The 25,207-nt window shown below is 28.9% G+C and overlaps 2 protein-coding genes and 1 long non-coding RNA gene across 6 annotated transcripts in view; 1 reads left to right on the forward strand and 2 right to left on the reverse strand.

The window, feature by feature from the left end:
• Nucleotides 1–2,968: 2,968 nt before the first annotated feature.
• On the reverse strand, nt 2,969–5,779 carry LOC130663338 (uncharacterized). 3 transcript variants are annotated; one of them, XR_008989177.1, is made up of 3 exons: nt 5,618–5,779; nt 5,067–5,280; nt 2,969–4,970 (listed from the first exon to the last, which is right to left on the reverse strand). It is a non-coding gene; the product is annotated as an uncharacterized LOC130663338 (long non-coding RNA). The 3 variants fall into 3 exon arrangements; XR_008989176.1 differs by having other exon boundaries at nt 2,970–4,967; nt 5,067–5,286; nt 5,618–5,776; XR_008989175.1 differs by having other exon boundaries at nt 2,971–4,970; nt 5,067–5,286; nt 5,618–5,775.
• Nucleotides 5,780–7,802: 2,023 nt separating this feature from the next.
• LOC130662977 (ankyrin-3-like) lies at nt 7,803–13,032 on the reverse strand. Its single transcript, XM_057461981.1, has 2 exons — nt 12,623–13,032; nt 7,803–12,542 (listed from the first exon to the last, which is right to left on the reverse strand). The coding sequence occupies exon 2, from the start codon at nt 12,501–12,503 to the stop codon at nt 8,502–8,504; it is 4,002 nt and encodes a 1,333-aa protein (XP_057317964.1). The 5' UTR covers nt 12,504–12,542; nt 12,623–13,032; the 3' UTR covers nt 7,803–8,501.
• A 3,699-nt stretch (nt 13,033–16,731) lies between these two features.
• Nucleotides 16,732–25,207, forward strand: part of LOC130663316 (lachesin-like) — a 250,729-nt gene continuing 242,253 nt past the window's right edge. For both annotated transcript variants that reach the window (XM_057462462.1, XM_057462464.1), the window contains exons 1-2: nt 16,732–16,824; nt 16,897–16,937. In XM_057462462.1, coding sequence (XP_057318445.1) covers nt 16,795–16,824; nt 16,897–16,937 — 71 coding nt within the window. In that variant the 5' untranslated portion in view covers nt 16,732–16,794. The remainder of the gene's footprint in view (nt 16,825–16,896; nt 16,938–25,207) is intronic.

Below are 25,207 nucleotides of genomic sequence, written 5' to 3' on the forward strand. Positions count from 1 at the left end.
TATAGTTAATCGTTTTTAAAAAAATTCAAAAACTGTCAGAGGTCTGCTAACTTCAGTATCATTAGATACTACAATTTATTGTATATGCAGGAAAAATTCATATTTGAACTTTAAAAATCATAACTGATACTTAAAGAATTGACGATACGAATTGTAAAATTTAATATTTGGAATGTCAAAATTTCCCATATTGACACCCAGGTTCCGAGTTATAATTTCAAACACTAATTTTTGAAGTTTATTTTTTTCTGTGTATTAATTAAAATGAAGTATTCAAAGTCCATTAATGGAGCAGTGACCATAAATGGTACTGTACTATTTTTCGTATCAAGAATTTGTCGATGTTATGTAAAAAAAATTTTTTTAAGTTCAAAATTTTGGGATATTAATTTAGTATATGTAATTGTTCCGTTAATTATTATAAGTCACAAAAATAAGTATTAAATAATAATCTTTTATGTCACGTCCAAAAATTTTTAATAAATAAATAAATAAATAGGTCACAGGAAGTCAGGACAAGGTAAAAATCAGAACATCAGCTTTGATTTAGTTGTTCGTTTCATCCCTTTATTGGGACTTCCTAGCAACTACAAAATATAATCACAATTTATAACATTTAGATATAGAATGAATGAACCATATAAATTTTTGAAATTTTACCTTAATCTTGCGAGTTCATAGTTCTTTATATATTAAAAACGTACACAGAAAAAAATGAAATATATAAATTGAGAATGACAAGTAATATAATGATAAAGTGATCAGTAAATACTATCATTCTACATAGTAATTTTTTCTTTATAATTAAAACATTAATAATTACAAGATAAGTATGAAAATTTATTGTCTATGCAAGAAAAATTACTATTTGAACTTTAAAAATCGTAATTAGAAAATTTAGGACACGTATTATAAAATTAATTATTTGGAATGTTAAAATTCCCCATATTGACATCCGGGTTCCGGGTTATAATTTCAAGCACTAATTTTTAATGTTTATTTTTTTCCGTGTACATATCAAGCATGAAGTATGGAAAAGAATTAACATTTTTATGAATCAAAATAATTTACTACATGCTTACTATGTATGTTTTTAATATATAAAGAACTATGAACTCGCAAGATTAAGGTAAAATCTCAAGAATTTATATGGTTCATTGTTAATTCTGTATCTAATGGTCACAAATTGTGATTATATTTTGTAGTTGTTGAGGAAGTCCCAATAAAGGGACGAAACGTACAACTAAATCAAAGCTGATGTTCTGATTTTCTACCTTGTCCTGACTCCCTGTGATCTATTTATTTATTTATAAGTATTAAACTTCTTGTGAAAAGTGATTTTTTTTTTAAATAAAATTTTCAATGATTTAAAAAAATTATTTAAAATAAAGTCACGAGAACATTTATTTTTCTAATCTGTGCAATCAAAATTTTAAAAATCCTTTCAACAAATTCCTTAATTCAATGTGAAAAAGATATATACATATTTTTTTTTATTAAACATAAAGCGCGTAGGGTGTTTCAAAAACAAAAAACAATTTTTTTTTTATGGTATCCAAAAATTGAAAGTACGACTAAAAATAAAAATTTTGGTACCATTCCGAGCTCTTAATAATGATACTAAGGTTTGCCTCAATCCATTTTTCTATTTTCCATTTAAATAACACGGGAAAAAAATTTTTTTTTTTTGAGAATTTTCCAGCTCATAAACCAATCAACGGATTTTTATGCACAACAATTTTTTTTGTAGGAAATTGAACGCTCTACAAAAAAAGTCTCTTATCATTTTTTGATAAATCCCACTGTTCAAAAGTTATATAAGCTTCAAGTCAAATTTATAGTAAATTTTGAGATTTTTTTACTTTTCCGGCGAAACTATCAGTCGTATCAAAAAATATCATAGAAACTTTTTTGTAGATGATTTTATTCCTTACAAATTATTAAGAATAAAGTTTTTCGAAATTCTGCGTTGTTTTCAAGTTATTTCCATTTCAATGTCAAGCTCTTAAAAAAATAGATTTCTGATTAATTTTAAGTGCTTGACATTGAAATGAAAATAAATTGAAAACAATGCGGAATTTCGGAAAATTTTATTTATGACAATTTGTAAGGAATAAAATTACCTACAAAAAAGTTTCCATGACATTTTGTAAGAAGACTGATAGTTTCGCCGGAAAAGTGAAAAGATCTCAAAATTTACTATAAATTTGACTTGAAACTTAAATAACTTTTGAACAGTGGGATTTATCAAAAAATGATAAGAGACTTTTTTTGTAGAGCGTTCAGTTTCCTACACAAAGTTTTATTGCGCATAAACATCCGTTGAGTAGTCGGTAAGCTAGAAAATTCTAAAAAAAAAAAAATTTTTTTTCCAATGTTATTTAAATGGAAAATAGAAAAATGGTTTGAGGCAAACCTTAATATTATTATCAAGATCTCGGATTGGCACCAAAATGTTTATTTTCAGGTATACTTTTAATTTTTGGATACCAAAAAAAAATTTGTTTTTTCTGAAACACCCTAATGTATATATTTTATATTAAATTTAGAAGATTCAACAAAAAAAAGTTTAAAGAAAATGACATTTGTAAACGAGGTTTAAAAATACTTTTACAAATTTACGGAAAATGAAAAATGAGTTATGATTATAAATCCAATAATAGATTAGTTGTTATGAATGAGATTTATTTTAGCAGAGATTATTTTTAAAAAGATAGATCTAGAACGAACGTTCATTTTTTTATCACCGATAATATTTTGTCCTCGAGACAATTTAAAATGTCAATTGATAAAAGTTTGTGCGTAATATTACTTTAAATAAACATTGAAGTAGTGAATCATTTAATTGCGCATTAAGCAATCAAATCAGTTGTTACACGAATTTAATAAATTTAATCGAAATAATTAACACAAGCAAACTTTATCATTTTGGTACGAAATATAGTGGCGAAATAAATTAATAAATCTCTTTAATATCAATCCATATTTATTTAAATTTAGATAATTTCTGAAAGTTCATGAGTCAGTTTTTTGAAACACTTTTCCCGTGATTGTTCATTATCGATAATTTTTTAAATTAAAAATGTAATCAATTAACATCAACAAATAATAAATAAATATAATTAAAACATATGAATAAATCAGTTGTATTACGATTGAATTTTAAATAAAAATTTATCGTAACTTTTGTATTTAAATAATACAAGTATTTTATAGATTTTAAGTATTTTAAGATTTATAGTTAATACAAATGATTAGAAAACTATAAATCGTTTATTTTTTTTTTTTAAATAAACAGTGACCGCTGGCCCTATAGCTAATTCACAATAAAAATCTACACCTTGACTTTTTATGATCTTCAAAAAATTTATTTGCTGTAATACAATGAATATAAAACAGAACACAACATAATTACTACTTAAATATCAATAATAATGTGTACGAAACTGATGTTATGGTCAAAATCAGGCAATTGGTGTCGTACTTCAACGTAATAACTCAGTATGTTTTAACCATCCTGAAGTTAACAGACAATTACAATTTTTGGATTTTTTTTTCAACATATCAATTACAAAAAGTAAAAACTAAAAATTAAAAAAAATCAACTACTGATAGATATCCAAAATATTAAAAAAGGGTGAGCCAAAAAAACCAATCTATCTAATTTACGTCTTAAAAAAGACCTATATATCGAGAAAAAATTCCCCCATTGGGCGAAATTTTTAGCTCAATTTTCAAAGGTGTCGGTAGCCATCTGAAATTTCTCGTTTAAATAACATGCAAAAAAATTTTTTTTTATTAAAAATATTATAACTTTTGAACCATGTGAGACAAAAATTCGGCTCTAGAATATTCTTGTAGGGCATTAAATTTCTTAAAAGAAAGTCCTAAGAGTCGAATTTGTAAACTTGATATTTCGTATACTAACAGGCTATCAAAGTCTAGAGTAAACAGAATCATACAAATTTAAGGTTTTATTTGGATTTTCCAAATACTTTTCTTTTATTGTGATCGATAACAAAATATTATTTGTTACAACATGGATATTGATGGTGATTTCATTGCACTACATGTAGAACAAATTTTCTCGTAGTATTCTCATTGTATGATTCTATTTACTCTAGACTTTGATGGCCTGTTAGTATACGAAATATCAAGTTTACAAATTCGACTCCCAGGACTTATTCTAAAGAAATTTAATGCCATACAAGAATATTCTAGAGCCGAATTTTTATTTCACACAGTTCAAAAGTTATAATATTTTCAATAAAAAAAAATTTTCTTGCATGTTATTTAAATGGGAAATTTCAAATGACTACCGACACCTTTTAAAATTGAGCTAAAAATTTCGCCCAATGGGAGAATTTTTTTCTCGATATATAGGTCCTTTTTAAGACATAAATTCGATAGGTTGTTTTTTTTGGCTCACCCTATTGTTCATACATCAAATATTCTATACCACCAAAGAAATTACCAATTACCAAAAGTTTCAATATAGTGTTGTTCTAATAATTCATTTAAATGAGGGTCAATTTTACCAACGTAACCCATCTCAATGACTGCTGTTAAAAATTTAATTATTTTTAAAATTAATTTCACCAGGATCTGACAAAATTCAATTACTCGTTGCTCACTGATTGAAAATCCGTGCGATTATTCAGAGTCTCGATATTTTATCTCTTTACTAGAATGTTTAGACGATACATCCAGGCATGATATCGATTTCTCTCTTGGATATCTATGAAAGTATATTATATTATTAAATCATCAGCAAGTCCATTGAGTGTAGTCATGAATCTGACCAGGACATAGCACGTGTCTAGATAATCTTTTTCTTCCATGAGTAACTTGTCCCATTTTATTTTTCCCCCAAACAAAGACCAATTCATAATCTTCGGATTACGATAATGTAGTAATTGGTGATAAATGATAAGTATTAATATCTTGTTGTTTGCTATCACTTATTTCTGCTAATTAGGTACAAACAAAGTCATTACATGAATAAAAAATTTTTAAAAAACTCGATAAATGAATTGATGAACAGAATTAATTATAAATATACTCACAAAAATTACTCAATAGTACCAGCAGTCATAGAACAAGATACTGGTCATTCAATTTCATCTTGATTTAATATTCTGGGCTTCCGGCCAACAGATCTCGATCCAATACTAACTTGACATCAGTATGCTCATCATCTGACATTGTCTCTTAGATTACTGGTAGCGAAGTGAGCATCAGTTAATTTACTACCAAATTGATTTGAAAATATTGTTTTACCTGAAACTTCAATTCTGTTTAAGTCTATTTCTTACAAACTCTTAATTATTTATGATTCTGAAGTTAGCAGACGCCTGACAGTTTTTGAATTTTTTTAAAAACGGTTAACTATAAAAAAAAAATATTTTGAAAAATTGCACCTGCAGTTTATTAAATTTTCTACATGTGTATATGTTTAGTTTTTTTTTTTTTGTAATTTATTTGTTGAAAAAAAAATCAGAAAATTTATAACTGTCTGCTAACTCCAGGATCGTAATTATTTCACTTAATTAGTCTTGTTTTTATTATTAATAATTATAACTGTGATGATTATTATTATAATTATTGTTATACTTACTTGTTATTGGAGTTGTTTGTATATTTTTAACGAAAGTAGTACACATGATTTATTTATCTGATAAAATTAATTGGGATCGGTGTTTAAAAACTGTGGGAATTGGGGGATGTTCATATAAAATATAAATATAACCTAGAAGTTTGTTATTGTTGAACAGTTCTATCAAAATGATAAAGCGCATGCGCCAAATGATTAATTTTAAATATTTTAAAAAATAAATTCGTACATCAATTTTCATGTTAACGAATAGAAGTAACTGATATTTATTTCTATAAAATAAGTCTCAAAAATAAAAAAAAATTAAATGAAAGATGGAGTTGATTGTGATCCTGCGAGCAGTAGATTTAAAAAAACTTTTTTAAGAGTATCAGTTGTCAAAACATAAAATTTGTGTAAAAAATATAATAACCCCCAAGTTCGGATGTCAATAAATTTTCTAATTGAAATTTAAAAAATAAATTTAAAGCAAACTGTCATGCGACTTACCCTATCACCATATCACCAGGAGTCAATTCATTCTCTGTCTTCCCTGAGTTTCTTCTAAAAAAAATATAACAATTATAATATTAGTATAAACTCAATAATTACGTATATTAATAAATATATAACAAGTATATTTACCACAGCTATTATATGTTCTGCTTAAAACATTGACAGTATGACGGGAAATTTTTTAAAAACATTAAATTACACTAATGGAAAAAATTAAAGGATCAAAAACAAATTTCAAATTTTTGGGCGATTTTCAACAGGCCCTAACTTTAAGAGAAATGGTCGTACGAGAAATAAAAAAAAAAGACATTGTAGCTCTAAGTGTCTACTTTTTGGATTAGAACTTCAAAATTTTTTAGCGTCAGCGGTTTTAGAGTAATCTTAGAAAAACCAGCGACAAAAAAATTTTCAAATTAAAAATATTTTTTTTTTTGGTCTTTGGGCGTGGAAAAATTTTTTTTTGCTCAACCACTATGAAGATCGGATACCTTCATTATTCAGCTTTAATTTCTTTTTTTATAGAATTTTTTTTCAGCTACACCAAGTGCCGGAAAATAATAATACTAAAATCTTATAACGATGACATAAAGTATACTTACGTAATAGTAATAAAATTATCACTAATGAACATCAATACGGCGTTATTTTTTATTTTAAAAAATCAAACAAAGAAGCCGATGATTTTCTAACATAAATTATTCAAAGAAATTTAAAAGACATTGCATGGTGTCAGCGACTCTGCTATGTTTGAACTGGTCTGGATCTGGACAAGCAACTAGTGGAAATACGCTAGTGCGCATAATATTAAATCTTGCGCTAACGTATTAATTCAGTACCCGCGAGGTCTATTGACAATTAAGAAGATAATACAGATCCCCGATGATACGAATCGACTTTTGTAACTACCATCTGTAGATCAAAAAAAATTAACGGCAAAATCAGACAATTTATAATTTTTAAATAGGTTAATAAATTAATTAAAATAATGAAATTTAAAAAAATGCGAGTGCTAATTTTTTATTGATCTAAATACACATTTTTAAGTTTTTATCCTATTTACATTTTATTTATTTATTTGAAAATTAAAGAAATTCCCACTTGTCAGTTACATTCACACTCATTAAAATTTTTAATAAAAAAATTAAATGTTAGCAGAGTAAAAATTTCAAGATGCGTGTTTAGAAAAATACAAGACCCGGACGCGCTTTTTTTTCAATTTCATTATTGTAATTTATTTATTTATTTAAAATTTATGAATTGTCTCTTGTCTGCTACATTCACACTCATGATAATAAAATTAATTATTTATAATTTCGAAGTTAGCAGACAATTAATAATTTTCGGATTTTTTTTCGACAATTCAGACTTACAAAAAAAAAAAAACTAAACATATACTCATGTAGAAAATTAAAAAATCTATAGGTGCAATTTTTTTAATATTATTTTTTTTTGATAATTTATAATTTTTATAAAAATTAAAAAATTATCAGACGACGGCTAACTTCAGTATCATAATTATTTACTGCGAACAAAAAATCAACAGCCAATTGAACAATTTTAATTTAAATGAATGTGTTTATTTCAAATATAATTAATTAAATTTAAATATACTTAAAGTAATTTCAAGCTGCTACATAAATTAAATTACACATATAATACATTTTGTTTTATTTTATAGCAACATAATATTTGTAATTTAAATATCTTTGACAAAAATCGAAAATATTATGTGACAGCCTGAATAATGAGTAGTTGACTGCAAAATTAATCAATAATTGCTATTTATACTGATAAATTTAAATATAGTTATTTTGTGGTCTCTCTGTAATGTAAAAATATCATAAATTAATAACGTAAGATGGATGGCGGAGTTGAATTTGATATTTGCTATCTACTACTTGCTACTTGCTATCTGCTATTAGTAGCAATTTCCAAAATTTCGATATTGGAAAATAATCATGGAAATAGTCATGAATTCTACGATTATTCTCTTCCATCTATAGCATTCGTAGCAATAATAAATATTCTATTCCATTGTTTTAAAATATTAATTTCTTTTTAATTATTATATTTATATTTAATTCAATTACAATATAATCAAAATTAACGAAATATTAATCATTTAATTATAGAATTAACTAAATATTCAGGTTTGTCTACGCAATACTTAACTTTTGTAATGAATATAAGAGTTTTATATTTAAAAAAAAAGTGCCCTATTTTTAGGAAAATCACCGTGTTGCATTTTTTTAAAACCTGGATTCATTACACTTTTCTGAGTTGAGTTTAATATTTCATGTATTTTTTTTATTAAAGGATTAAAACATAAACTAATTTCCTACATGAAAAAGACATCATTTATATTTTGTCACAAGCCCATTAAATAGTGATATCATGAACGTAAAGATAAAATTTTTAAATCTCTAGAACTTAAATAATAATATATTTGAGTTATAACATCATACGACAAGTTACCATGAAAAACAAGAGAAAGAAACTTGTTAGATTTTTCTAATAATTGCCGTCTTCTTCGAGCTTCATCTAGGCGGTATCTGATCATTCCGCCATATAATGGGAATTGTAATGATATCAATTTGCGGTCAATTTCGACGTAAAAATTAGTACGACACAAACCTAAAGCTATTTTATGCTTGCCCTTAGTTATTACATCGTAATATGATAAATTAGTTTTCACGATTTTTGTTTTTTTCATCAGTTCAACTTCCTTCAAGCACTCGACATACAGAACATTGAATTTTCCATCACTTAGATCGTCTAAACTTTCATAGCCAAGATGTAAATTAGCAGCTTTTAGTTTAACAACATGTATCATAATCATTGTTTTACAAAAGTTAGATCGATAATCAAAAGGTCTCATACTGCCATACTTCTCAACTTCAATTTTAGCACCTGCATTTAGAAGAACATTCACAGTAGGCACATGACCTCTATCGACAGCATAATGAAGAGCAGATTTACCATCGCTTGTTAGTGCATTAATATCAATAAAATTTTCGCTCATTAGCAACAATTTTACTTTTTCAATACTCGGATATTTCACTTTTACAGCCGCATGCAGAAGAGTTTCCCTACAACTAAGCTCGCGAGTATCAATGCAATTGACATTAACTTGAGTAGACAATATCAGCTCCAATATTTCAGGACTCCGATATTGAGCAATGTCGAACATAAATAGTGGATCATTTTTCTCAACCAACCTCATGTCAACCTTATTTTCAATCAATAGTTTTACGATTGCAGTTTCGTTCTTGTTAATGGCAAACTGTAGTAAAGTACATTGTGGATCACTGATACAATTAGTAAATGAATAGAAATAATCATAAGTATCACGCCCTAAAGACAATTTTTGACAATGGCAAAGAGCATTTATATTTGCACCGCGATTTATCAGACATTCAGCGATTTGATAGTTGCGTTTCATGATCGCAAGTTGCAATGGCAAGTAACCTTTATCAGAAGAAAAATTGACGTCAGCACCACTATCCAATAATATTTTGACTAGTGTACAATTTTTTTTCTCAACAGCAATACCGAGAGCTGTTACTCCAGATTCAGTAACGAAATCAACGTCTGCTTTATTTTTGATCAGTAATTTCATAATTTCTATCGTCTTTCGACAACGAATAGCAATATGTAATGGTGGATTGCTGGAGGAAGGATTTGTGTTAGCGCCGGCATCCAATAATATTTTCACCAATTCTAAACTTTTATTCTCAACAGCAATACCGAGAGCTGTTACTCCAGATTCAGTAATGAAATCAACGTCTGCTTTATTTTTGATCAGTAATTGAACGATTTCTCTGTGTTGACAACGAACAGCAATTAGTAATGGTGTTTTATTGTCATAAGAAGTATTGACACGCGCTCCCTTATTAATCAAATACTCGGTCATATTGTAGTTGTTTTTACGAACAGCTGCGTGTAATGGTGGCTTGCTTAACGATGGATTTACTCCGGCCTCATTAGTATGAATTAATATTTCTAATATTTCAAAGTTATTATTTTCAACAGCTGCAACAAAAGGTGAATCGACGAGGTTATCAACCTTTACCTTATTATCTATAAGTAGTTGAACTATTTCTTTGTTTCCATTATTAATGGCAATATTTAATGGATTTTCATATTTAGTATTAATATTCGCTCCATGTTCTATTAAGCACTTGGTTATTTCGTAGTTGTTTTTACGAATCGCTTCATGTAACGGTAGATCATTCAATCTACCAGATAAATCTACATCGATATTAGGAGCGTTGATTAATATTTTTACTATATTTAAGTTACCAATTTCAACAGCTTTATAAAGAGCTGTCGGAAATGAATTCAATAAATATTTGTCTTTAATAATTTTATTAACATCGACTTTATTGTTAATCAATAACTCCACTATTCTTTCATTCTCATTCTCAACAGCACGATATAATAGTGTTTTATCACGAAAACATGTATTTACATCAGCTCCGTGATTTATTAAGTGTTTGGTAATTTCATAACTATTTTTATCAACAGCCATAAATATTAAAGATTTTCCGTTATAAAATATATGGATATCAGCACCAGCATCCAAAAGTAATTGGAATATTTCAAAATTATCATTTTTTATGGCTGTAATTAGACATCCAGGTTCCAAAAAAGATCTGTGGTTAACATCGACGTTATATTCAATCAGCAATTTAACGATTTGCTGATATCCCCTTTTAACAGCATGTTCTAACGGTGTCATTCTGCATTCACCATAATCATAAGCGTTATTGATTTCAGCTCCATTAGAAATAACATATTCCACTATTTCATAATTATTTTCTTCAATTGCTTGCTCTAATATTGCTCCAGAATCAACGTCAACACCGGCGTCAACCAACATTCGCATCCATTTAAAGTCATCTTTTTCAACAGCCACTTTAAGAATACTTTCCTCGTTTTTCAAATTAACGTTTGCTTTGTTTTTAACTAGTAATTCTATAATTTTTTTGTTCTCTCTTTCAACAGCAATCTCTAGTGGCGTTTTTCCCCAAAATGAACCATTGATATCATCCCCATCGTTAATCAAATCATTGAAAGCTTCAAAATTATTTTTAATAACAGCCATATGTAGCGGTGGCACAATTTTGCCAGCAGTCAATGGATATATTTTAAGACCAACGTCAAATAATAATTCAAAAATTTTAAAAGTACTATTTTTCCAAGCAAATTTTAAAAGTGATATCAAATTTTTTTTGACAGTTATTTCAGCTTTATCAAGTAATAACTCCACGATTTGTTCATTTCCGTTGATAAGAGCAATCTTTAATGGTGACAGATTATAATTATCAAAGGCGTTAACATCAGCATCGTTCTTAAGTAATAAGTTGATTATTTTTGTATTTTTCTTTCTAACGGAAATGTGCAATGGTGTTTGTCGTCTGCCATCAAGAGAATTGACATCAGCTCCGGAACTGATCAAATATTCCGTAAATTCATAGTTGTCTTGCAAAACAGCCAAATGTAGTGGCAATAAATTGGAGGAATTTAAATCAGCGATCGCGTCAACTAACATTTTAAATATGACAAAATTACCTTTTATAATCGCTGCTGAAAGAGCTGTCTTGTCGACTGCTACTTCAATATTAATGTCTACGTTATTTTTAATTAATAATTTAACGATCTTCATATTTTCATTTTCAACGGCAATTATTAATGGTGTCTTATTCTTGTAGATAATATTAATATCAGCTCCTACTTCAATCAGATGTTCAGTCATTTTGTAGCAATTTTTTTCAACGGCCAAGAATAACGGTGGCAAATTTACCAGATTTACTTCAGCACCAGCATCCAACAATATTTTGAATAAATTGAAATATTCATTTTTTATAGACAAAATTAGAGCTGTTTCATCATTTGTTGTTACTACATTAACATTAGCGTTGTTTTTAATCAGCAGTTTTACTAAATTTATATTATTTTTTTCAATGGCGATATGCAGAGGGCTCTGATTTTTTTTAGTCCGAGCATTTACTTCGGCTCCATGTCTGATAAGAAGTTCAGCAATTGCGTAATTGTTTTGATTAACAGCCAAGTTCAGGGGAGTATTATCATTATACGTAATATTTATCTTAGCTTGATGACGAATTAACGTAGTAATTAAACCCACATTACCATATCTAATAGCCAAAAAAAGTGCCGGTTCACATTTTGATGTGTAAGTATCAACATCAACGTTGTTTTTTAGAAGGAAATCAATTAATTTCCAGTCTTGTTGTTTTACCGCAAGTTGAAAGGCTGTCATCTCTTCCCCTGATTCTTCTTTACATTTTGTATCAACGTCCATAATTCTTTGCAGAATCCGATAACGAACTTCCTCATATGGCAATTCCGATGCAGTCTGTTGTCTAATCATTTTACAACAATTATTTATATTTGTTGTTTTTATTTATTCCTACAAAATAAAAAAATAAAAATTTATATATTATTGTCATTGTTTCTGGACCCATGTTTAAATTGAAAATAAAATTTTACTTTAGCCGTTGCTATTGATTAATAAGCGTCGAAATTCTACCACCCGATTTCGATAACCCAGTGATCTATGTAATCCTGAAAAACGGCAGTGTCGCGCGCCAAGTACACGTTTTTTTTTTTTTGGCTATCGTCCCGATTGGGCCACGTGTCACCAAGTACACGTTCAAACACACGTATGTGTGTGAGTGTGTAGCGCGAGCCTGCCGTGTCTCTTTTCTGTAATCTGTAGACAGACCTCGTTTTTACAGCTCCAAATTTTCAATTGCTATAAAATATTTATTTAAGCCATAAATAACTTTCAAAAGTATAAATTATTGTATATTTTATTTATTTTCTACTAAATTAGTTCTTGTTCTAACAATTAGTTATTAATAAACAATAATATACTCTACTGAAATATACTCGCCCACGTTTTGTGATCCTACGAATTATTTTACTTAATCGTCCTCGTCAGTGCTGTGGCAGCACTGCTGCCAGAACGTGCGATATTTTTACCCCCTCCTGCCATTACACTCCATGCTATTTCACTTCGGGAAGGGCTAACAATATCGCACGATCTGGCAGGGCAGGTATACAAACTAGTCATAAGCGACCTTACCAAAAATAAAACCCTACCCGCCGCACCTAACGAAGTCCTGAATTTAAGAATTCTAATTATTTATTAAATAATTATCATAACAGCAATTTTATTAGCTTCCAATTAAAAGCAGAAGACGAACTTCCTCGGAAGATTTTCATCATCCAAGTCCCATAAATATTCAAAAAGTAATTAGAATTCTTAAATTCAGGATTTCGTTAGGTGTGGCCCTTTTATTTAAATATAGTGGAAACCTAAACGTGCAAACATGCAAATAACCTTCTCAATTAGACAATTTATCGATAAATTGAGAAAAATATAGATAGCCCGAACTGGGAATCGAACTCAGACCAATTCGGTATCGCGCCGAGTGCTCTACCAGTTGAGCTATCCGGCACTAATCTATATTCCATTCAATTTGATCTATAACTTATTAAGCCACACCGTCCATCGTACGGTAATACATCATTTAAATGTAGTGAAAACCTAAACATGCAAACATGCAAACCCTTAAGTTAGCGAAATTCTGTAAGCACCGCTACTATTTTTATCGAAGTTAGGAGTGGCCGAAGTTTTATTTATGGTGAAATAATAGGGGAAGAGGGAGTAAAATGGGCCCCTCAAAATTTTTTATACATCAATAAATTCGGACGGACATTGTTTATCGAAATTTCTTATATAATGAGGGCTAAAATAGACCACCAAAACTGTTGATTAAATATAATTTAGGGATGAGGGGGGCAAAGTGGACCCCTTAAAGAAAATAATTATAATATCATTAATTTTTTTTACGCGTTTACTTCTTTTTAGACTTTTGATACTTATCTTCACTTCATTATGCTGCGTCCAGTAAAACTGAAAAATCGAAAATTAGGGGCAAAGTAGGCCCTCCAAAAAATTTCGGATTTGATATATTTTATTCTTTACACGTGTGATATTTGCAAATAACCACAAAACATTTGTATTATAATAATTAAAAAAATCATTTTAATAGCATGCTGCGATATAACTTTAAAACGTAATTAGGGGCAGACACGACTTAGGGGCAGTCGTGTCGTCTAACATTGTCAAAACATTAAATTTTTGTGTAAAAAAACAAATTTAACATTAAATAAGAAAATATAGTTATCCCCAAGTTTGAATGTCAATAAATTTTCAAATTTTAATTTGAAAAAAAAATTCAAAACAAACTGTCATGCGACTTACCCTATCGCCATATCACCAGAAGTCAATTAATTCTCTGTCTTTCATGAGCTTCTTCTAAAAAAAATATAACAATTATAATATTAGTATGAACTCTATATAATTATGTATATTAATAAATATATAACAAGTATATTTACCACAGCTATTATATGTTTTGCTTAAAACATTGACAGTATGACTGAGAATCAGCAAATTTGAATGAGTGTAAATGTAGCTGACAATTGACATTTTTTTTAATTTTAAAATAAAATGTAAAAATTTATTATCCTGAAGTTAGAAGAACATTAAAATTTCACGGATTTTTTGAAAAATATCAATTACAAAAAAAAAAATAAAAATATGCACACGTAGAAAATAAAAAAAACTACAGGTGCAATTTTTTACAATATTTTTTTTTTTTAGTTTATTGCTTTGAAAAAAAGTTTAAAAATTATTAGACGTTGGCTAACTTCAGTATGATAAAATTTAAAAAATGCAAAATCCGTACCCGCGTTATTTCAATTTATTTATTTCAAATATATAAATTTTCTCGTCTGCTGCATTCACACTCAAAGATTTGATAGAATTACCCCAGTTTGCAACAACAATAACCACAAACACGCACTTCACTTTATTGTAACCTAGTGTTCATTATAGAAAGTTTTTTTTTATAAATTATTTAATAACAATCAACCACTATAAAAATTCACAATTTTATTTAGCCAAGTATTTATTTTTATTAAGTCCGCGCGTTTACTCTTTTGTTAAGTTACTTTACATCGAACACTGCAGTCACTACACGAATAACCCGAGCGCAGACCTCATGAGTGTGAATCTAGCTGACAATATTCAATTTTTTAAATTTCGAAGTAAGTGAATTAAATTTAAATCGAATAAAATTTAAAAAATGCGCATTTACATTTGAAAGTCAGTATGTGTATTTTTTTATATTTATCGTTTTAATTAATAATTAAATAATAATTAATTAATATTTATTACTTTAATTCGTTTATTCGTAATTTAAAATTTTTCTCATACCTGCTACATTTACACTCATGAGAAGCTCATCTAGTTCTCGGATTTCTCGATAGTCGACGCCAGCCACTAGCGTTTGTTTTTCAACTGCGACGCATGCGCAGCAGTCAGTACTCAGTCGTGTCGTCTAACAGCAGCTCGCTGGCAAAAAATTCTCCGATCACTTTTTACACAATTAAAATTATTTATACATATATTTAACTGATTTTATAAAATATATTAACGCAACAATCATATATTTTTAGTATTTTTATAAATTTTTTTAACAAAATTTATTATTATCATAAGAAAATAATCAGTTTAATTAAGAGGCCATTTTCATGACTCGAGTGTAAATGTAGCAGACATCGAACAAATTTAAAATTATAAATAAATAAAGTAATAATTTATAAAAAATGCACTTATTAATTTCAAAATTTTTTAAATGCGCATTTTTTAAAAATTTAATTTTATTGATTATTTACTATATTTATTAATAATTTTAAATTTTTCTGATATCTGCTACAATCACACTCATGGCCATTTTCATGATAATAATAAAATTTATAAAGAAAACTTTTCTTTTTATTAAAAATATGACTGATATATATGAACTCATATATTGTATATTCGGTTATTTATATTTATATTTTTTGTAACTTCAGTTAAAAATATGTGTGCATAATTTTACTTGGGTAAAAAATGTTCTGGAAGTTGTGACTGCAAGCTCGTTGTCTGTTGGTCTACTCGAACGGGATTAGTCGGTTTTAAATAAAGGCGCATGCGCAGTAACTACTTCGTGTTGTACAGCGGCGTGAATAGAGAAGCAGTCAGTTGTTAGCTTGCTCGCGCAGTTTTCTGTTAAATATTTAGTCGCTGATGAAATATTCGTACTCTCATTTAAAAATTTTCAGTTGAATAGTCATTAAAAATAATAATTATTGTTGTGTTTGTATCTAATTGTTTAATTAGTGATCGCGGAAGTTTTTTATATTTAGTGGAAGTGTATTTTGAGTTGTGAAGTGAGTGTTGGTGTCGTAAAATAAGTGATGATGGTAAAGATAGCGGACATCTGACAATTTTTAAAACTCAGAATAATAATTCGAAATGTTTATAAAATAATAATAATAAAAAAATGCATGTTTAGAGAATTCAAAATTCGGTACATGCATTTTTTAAAAATTTAATTATTTAATTTTTTTTATATGAAATTAAAAAATTGTCGTATTTCTGCTACATTTACACTCATAAGTAAGTGATGGTGTTGTGAAGTGAATGTTGGTATTGTGAAGCAAGTGATGGTGTTATAAAGTGAGTGGTGGTGTTATAAAGTGAGTGATGGTGTCATAAAGTGAGTGTTGGTGTTGTGAAGTGAGTGTTGGTGTTGGGATTTCTGATGGTCGAGTTTGTAAGACTGAAAGCTGAGGTAAATATAATTATATAAATAAATAATTGTTATTTATTTGATTTATTGTAATAATATATTTTTTATTTTCAGCTGACAGTCGACTCCTGCATTCTAGACTCTACTGAGGCTTGGTAAGTAATTTTCAAGTCAAATTATTTCTTAAAAAAATATTTTGGTTATTAATGGCATGAAAATTTAATAAAATTTTGGAATTATTTTTAAATTATAAATAATTCATGTTGAATAATAAGTGTTACTTATATAAAATTTATCAGGATAATTTTTGTTCTGAAAATTAATATTTCCAGCTAGAATATTTCCAAAAATATAACCATATAGGGCATATTTAATTTCATTATTAAAGAAATTTAGAATGCCTATCATCCTGGCACTCTAATTTGATGATTATTATCATTAGGTAGTTAATTGGTATCGTAGTTTCCGAGATCTTGGACCAAATTTTCCTAGAAATTATCAATATTCCAAGTCAAGTATGAATTTCCTAATTTTCTGGCATTTGAATTATTAGATAAAAGTTGTTAGGTAGTTGCCTTGATCAAAAATTATTCGTATGTTTAATTCGGAAATTTGACAAGCTGACAGTCAGACAATACACATTGTGTGCTGCTAATTTGAATTTGAATATAAAACTGTATGTTCCAATAAACCTCTTACACTGCTGTCTCCTGTTCAATCTCAAAACTTATTCATCAGTTTTAATTGATGGTAAATTACCCTGGTATCAAGATTTTCTGGTCAGAAAGTTGGTGTCAATTAGTTGCGGTCAAGTTGACGATAATTTCAGCCATTGTAACTGTCGGCTACAAGTTGTTGTCAATTTTCCCAGAAAGTTGGCAACAATCTAGTGCCGTAACCTGACGTCAACTTTCTGGGAAAATTGAAAACAACTTTTCGTCAACTAATGGAATGTGAACTTTTGCATTTCCATAAGTTGGCGACAACTGGACGTCAACTTTCTGAGAAAATTGGTGACAAAAGTTGGCATCCCATTAGTTGATGGCAAGTTGCCTTCAATTTTCATATAAAGTTGGTAATAACTTGTAGTCAACAGTTACAGAAGCCAAAAGTTATCAACAAGTTGTCGTCAACTTAACCGCAACTAATTGACACCAACTTTCTGACCAGACAGTCTTCCCTGATAGCCAGAGTTTTTGATCAGAAAGTTGGTGCACATAAATTGCGACCAACTTGACGACAAATTTCTCAGATTGCCAACTTATGGAAATGCCAATTTTTGCGGCCAACTTAGCGACAGGTTGCGGCAGTAGATTTTCGCCAAGTTGCTGCCAACTTGGCCATCAGGGAGACTGTGATACAGCCCCAACCCTTGGTAATAAAAGTTTCGATATTAGCGATGGTAATGTTAAGATAAATTTCGCTGATACTAGCAAGTGGCGCTAGTTCTATTTTTTATCAAACATAAACTAATTCGTTTAAATAAAATTTTTATCATTCCTCGTCAAAAAGTAACTATCAACAAACAATCAAAAAATTTTTTTTGATTGTATTCTATAATTGTTTCAAAATTTGTTTATCCATCTGTCCAAATAGTTCTTATGACGCATTTTCATTTGTTTCTCTATTTGCACTCAAGTGGATAAACGGTACTATCTTTGTTGTACTTGTACAGTAAATGGGATCTTTGTCCGTTTTCCTCGTAAACAAATGGAAGTTATCAAAAATTTGAAGTGCACTTCGCTTGTTCATAGGGTAAAGCATCAGATTTGTGTCTTTATTTTGCGCTTAGGGGTTTAATTTCAGAGAAAAACTTGGACAAATTTATCTGATAACCGTTCTTATGAAAATTCTTCATAAAATTTTCATCTTAACCAGCAGTTACAATCAAACACAATCTCATTGTTCGCAGATCAAATAGTAAGATGCTTGTTTTTTTTTTAAATTCTAAAAATTCATTAATTGATAATTGAATATAAAATTACTCGGAAAGACGTTAACTAGTTAATAAATGGTCATGAATTAGATGTTTAATGTATTACTACTACTACATTTATTGCGCCTATTAATGTAAATATGAAAATAGTGTATGATAAAAATGACTATAAAAGTATGATTCTAAAACTCTGGACACGTCTTAGGGTGTACCTCAGGTGTCTCGACTAGAGAAAACTTGACTACGTGCTTTAAATTACAAAATTTTTGACCTCGATCGTTTACAGCAAGATTCTCAACCACTCTATGATCGACAACTGCTTTATACTAAGAAAATATCTAACGTGTACACTCGACAAAAATATTAATGCACAATACTGAATGTATTATTTTTTATATCATTGTGCATATCCGCATGTATCACTATATATATTTTTTTTTATATTTTATTTTATACTTTATATATCGAAACATAAATTTTTTTACACCTTAAAACGGATTTAAGCGCGAGGACATTAGATATGAAAAGTCCATTCTTTATTTTATCTTCTTCATTTTTACTACATATATCGTGTCATGTTTTTATATTTTATTTTCATTTTCATTTTTATTATTATTTTCTTTATATAAAACGGCCAAGTTAAAAAGTCAATTACCAACACTTTATACTTTGCCAACAGTTTATGTCAGTTTCCTTGCACGTTGCACGTCGTAACGATGTTTCCCTGGGTGAACGAGATGCGAAGTAATAAACAGCCTGGTTGCTGTTTGTTGCTGGTTAGGTTTATGTTAGTATAGTTACCAAGTTCCAATTGTCAATTTAATTGAAGGTTGTACTGTCAAGAGGATTTTCTATATGTTGTTATAAAGTTATATTTAATTAATATTTTAGTTATTAATATCAGCAGACAAATTTATTTTATTTATTTGAGGTATTGAAGAATAAATATCTTAAATAAATTATTAAAACTTATCAAGTTGGTTTTAGTTGAAATCACTTTATAAATAAAAAAAATATTTTAGTTTCGAATCTGTATTTATTCTGAAAAAAATTTACTACAAATTAAAAAGTCAAGAAAGTAAAAGCAAATTAGAAGAAAACTTTTTTTTAGTCTTAAAAAAAAAATTTTAAGTTAAATTAATGGGATTCAAAATTTCAAAGTTTTTGGTGCAAAATAAAGAGACAGTTAGCTTTGAATTTCTATTTAATTTCAGTTAATTGGAGTATTTGGTGAAAGTTTTCTTTTATATTATCATTTAATTGAATAAAAGGTAATTGATGCAAAAAAATTAAAAAGAAAGACATTTCAAGTTTAATTATATGGTTTCTAAAGAAAATTATTAAAATGTAGCCAAATAACTTTTGTTTTATAGAAATTCGATTTAAGAAAAATTAGTTAAAATCATTACACTGTAAAAAGGCAGGAGGGAATACGGAGTGATTATGGATTTTATTTAAATCTGAATTCACTTCGTCACTCGGAGTTCCGAAGTTTAAAAAAGATCAATCCGCATACCGAGTAAATGGGGAGTTTGTTTTTCCAGCAGAGTGATTTCGGAGTGATCTGGATTTTATTTAAACCCGCATTCACTCTGATTCGGAGTTTTAACAGTAAAATTAACTCTTTTTAGGAGTGAATTTTACTCCGATCCAGAGTTTTAACATAGAGTTAGAATCACTTTTGGAGGAGCCGGAGTTTCAATATTAAGATACACTCTCCTTCAGAGTGATTTTTACTGCAAGGGCATTAAATAAATAGACAACCATCCGCTTCGTATTCACTTCGATTTAATCTGCAAATTCTTTACATAAAGAGTACAAATTTGTACTTACGGTAAAGGAACTTACGTGAAAGGATCCATTATACTTTGGGTATAGTGGAACCTTTTCCGTACAAATTTGAATCTAATTCGTATCTTAATTAGATCCCAAGATAGTCCGTGACGATAAATTATAAATTATAGCAATAATTTATAAAAAAAAAAAAATTGTTTTTTCGTGAATTCTATTCGGAAAGGATTCACTATACCCAAAAAAATCAGCGTAGCAACAGAAAAATTATTTACCAAGTTATAAACAATCAAAGTTAGTGCTTGAATTTATACCCCTCAAAAACCACGTTTTTCAACCTTCATTTGTTGATATCTCCGGTGAAAAATTTTTTATGTTTATGAAATTTTGGATAGGAGTAGAAGAGACTTTATCCAACCATCTATGTGTTTCACGTTCTAATGCTATTTTTTTAAACACAAGTTATTCATGTTTTAAATTTAGGGTCAATACTTTATGACCAGATAGTAGTACCCGATCACTCATATATTTGTATATCTATATTTAATAAATTTTATTAAATATAAATATACAAATACATGGAGTGATCGGCTACTAGTTCCCTAATCGGGTACTAGGTTTTACCTTATAGTAAATTTTTCTGTTTTATTATTAAAAAATCATTAACATAAATATTTTAGTCATTTATTTATTACAATTCAAATAAGTTCGCATTGTAAATTTTAAAATGATTTTTTTTACTTCAAACCGAAAATTTGAATCAAAATTACAGTTTAAGAATTTCAAATAATTCTTACCAGATATTTTAATTAAAGAAAAAAAAAAGAAAACATGTCACGTAATGATTTAATAGATTGAGCATATTGACAAAGTAATTGACAGTATTGTATCATATTGTCATAGTTGTAAAGAAAAAAAAATTAAGTCGATTAATAATGGAAATTAGTATTCCTATTATTATTGCGGTGAGTCGTCATCTATATATAATACTATACTAGAGCAATAGAATGAGCAGTAGACAGTAGAAACACAGGGGATGGCAGTCTGTTAGCAATGTGAAATGTTAGTAAGAGAGTAAATTGAAGTTGGAAGAAGTTTGCGTAACTCTCGACTGGAGTTTAGGGGTAAAGAGACAAAAAGACATAAGACATCACTCAAGGACCGAGAGTATCTCGTTCGCTTGGCACCAAAGAGAAAAAATAGCATTCGAAGACTGGTAAAAAAAAAAAATTAAAAAAAACAGAAACTAAAATAAAGTAAAGCAAAATAAAATAAATATAAAAATAAATAAAGAACACAGATGATAAAGACGTTGGACATCTATTTGAAATATACTTGGTAACTTAAAGTTTGGCATCTAGAATATTATTGAATTATTTAACGAGCTTTACTTACTTCCCTCGTCCTGTATAACTATTACCAGTTAGTAAAACTTTTAGATAAATTGACTATAATCGATTCTTCTGATGGAGAAACAATACATACATGTTCGATACTAAAGAACATTCTCTTTTCTTATTTATAACATATCCACCCGAGTTCACACGGTCAAAAAACTTTTCCTTATGTTACCAATGACCATTTCCGTACAAACTTTTCGACTTTTTCATTCGAGATTTTTTACTTTACCCAACTATATAAGTATTGATTAAAAAATACTGTCTATAAATATTTTAAAAATTAAATATTTATTCAATCAATTTAATTACCCGGGTCAAAAATAAAACTTGGTTTAGACTTGGTTTACAAAGTCGAAATTTGGAGCCGTTTTTCAGAAGACAAACTTGACGGAGATATGAAATACATTGAGTTTTCGGCTTGGTTTAGACTTAACTGTCTTACTTAGTCACGATTTAAGACGAAAAAGTTGAAATCAAGTCGAAATTTACTTGGTTTAGACTTATTCGACTTAAAATATAAGGCAAAAAAGTAAAAACTAAGGTGAAATAATTTTTACATATTAAAGCGAAAGTAAGACGAATAAATAACTTTATTTCGACTTGATTCAGCAAGTCAAAAGTAAGGTGAATGACTATTGTGCTCGAAGTAAAGACGAATAAGTTCAAACTAAGATCATACATTACGAATAAGTTGAAATAAGTTGAAACTAAGATGAAAAAAGTTCAAAAAGTTGAAAAAAATTTAATTTAAGCCGAAAAAGTCAAGATCTTTCGAAAAATCGTCGGCAAATCGATAACTTCAAAAGAAAATAAGGTGAAGCGAGTCTGAATCAAGTTTTATTTTTGACCCGGGTACACTAAAAATTTTCGGAGTGAACACCATTTAAATTCGGAGTGAATGCGGATCGAAATAAAATCCAGATCATTCTGCAATCACTCCACTGAAAAAACAAACTCCCTATTGACTCCGTATGCGGATTTATTTTTTTCTAAAACTCCGGAACTCCGAGTGAATTCAGATTTAAATAAAATCCGTAATCACTCCGAATTCACTCCGAATTTTTTACGGTGTAACGAAAGTATTTATGATTATTTAAGGTAAATTTTATTTATCATGATGTAGACAAGTAAATCAAGGTAATGATTGCGGTATGTGGAAGCATAAATACCAGAGAGTCTCGACATTTTTCCTCGTAAGCATTTATTCCTTGATTTCTCCCCTTATACATCTAATATACATATATAGAATATAGTTAGCAGTAAAGCATTATACACCATCGTCCTTTTGTTTTATTTCTTTTTTTCCTCATTCTCTGGGTTGTCAAATCCCCAAGCATTTTACACGTTGCCTCTGCCACTACCGCGGGGATCTCTTTTCCCTTCTCTAACGAAGCGGGTAATTCACGCGCTTTATCTTATCCCTTATCCCGTCGCCCTTTTGCTTACTCGATAGCGCAGGAAACTGGATGATAGGGGAAAGGGGATGCTTTGTCCTACTATATATTTATATATAAAATACGTATTATAACCGTGCAGTTGAATTGTCGGCTGGAAAAATGTGCCAATGTTCTATCGCGTGTAGTTATGTACGAATACGAAGAATAAAAAAAAAAGTACATGCAAGGGTAGCAGAGACGAAAGGGAACAAGTTATTATAGTTGTATGTCGCGTGCGACAAAACGTCACTCAATTTGCGATTTATAAATTCGTATTAAATTGCTGGCATTTATTATATATTTTTAACAAAAGTCTGCTGTTATTTTTAAACAATACTGCCATTACAAAGGAATTTTTATTATTTGAAATACATACCTTCAATTGAACCATTCGATTTTATTAAATTAATTATAAAAATATTTTTTTGCTTTAAAAAAAAAAAAATAAAAAATAATAATAAATATTAAATTACTTTTTTAATTTAGTTTTAAACTGCGAGACTGTATGTTATAAAATGTATCAAAGTTGGTCGTATAATTTAAGTGAAAAAATAATAAAAAGTTTTAAAACGAGTGCAATTGACAGATGTAAACTTATGAATTGTGCTTTGTAATGCAAGTGATACATATATGTATTTACATATATGTATGAATGTAACGAAACAAAAATACACTTGTCTGAGTAGTATCTGTTTCTGTCAACCGCAACGAACCGCAGGAGGCTTATGACGCGATACGACGGTGAGAGCACAGCGGAAGTAAAGAAGACGGTAGAAATAGTGAGACTTTTGCGGCTGTAAAATGCCCGGTTTCGTTGTTGAGTACATGTTATTGTATATATATATACAATATATATAATAGTGTTTTCCAGTATCTCTTACTCTTGTTGGTGTATGCCGCTACACTAAGTAACCGTCTAGATTTGCCACCCTCTGGCATATGCTTTTCTCTTGCACTCTCTCCCTTCAGGATCCTTGTCGCATCGTTTCCGCTCATCATCTCCCCGCGATCCACCATAACCAGTAGATGTGTCAGAATCAGCCGCGAGTGTTTTGCTTCCACCGTAAATTCAACGTACTGCCATTCTCCGAGTTATATTCCCATTGTTTTTGTCGTTGGACACTCTCGCTGCGGAATCTCTTCCTGTTTCTGCGCTTCTCTCTTCTCTCCTCCCTCTACCGTCATCCTGCATTCTCTCCAGTATATTTATGTATACACTGTTGCTTCCATATCTCAACAATGTTTCATACGAATCTCTGAATTCTGAACAACATTCCAATCCACTCATTTACATATTTACATCAACTGCAGTATTCTTAACCAGATATTTTATTTTTTAATCCTATGGTGTGAAAAAAAAATGGGGTAAATCCAGGCGGTATAGGTGTTAAAATTTTCAGTGTTAAATTTTAACACCCAAACCGGTGTTAAAAAAAATTCCCGGTGTTAAAATAGTTTTTGGTGTTGGAAATATTTTACTTTGTGAATATTTTTACTTCAGTGATTTTATTAATTAATTAAATTATTGATGATTGTAATGGTGGACGTAAAATTGTGTAATAATTATTTGAATAAATACATAGCAAAATTGAAATTTTCTCCAGGTAACATTCGTTAAATTTTTATATATTTTTTTATGTAGGGAAGAGGGGGGGGAAACGGGGTACCCCCAAAATTTTATAAAAAAAAATTTTATATTTTAAATAGTTTTTAAACATTCTAAAATCATTTTTATAAATATAGGGGAAGGGGGGAGGGCAAAAGGGGGTAGGGTAGGCAAAACGGGGTATCCCCAAAATTTGATAAAAAAAAATTTTGTATTTTAAATGGTTTTTAAACAGTCCAAAATCACTTCGGTAAAT

The sequence above is a fragment of the Microplitis mediator genome, chromosome 2, assembly GCF_029852145.1.
Source record: "Microplitis mediator isolate UGA2020A chromosome 2, iyMicMedi2.1, whole genome shotgun sequence".
NCBI lineage: Eukaryota > Metazoa > Arthropoda > Insecta > Hymenoptera > Braconidae > Microplitis > Microplitis mediator.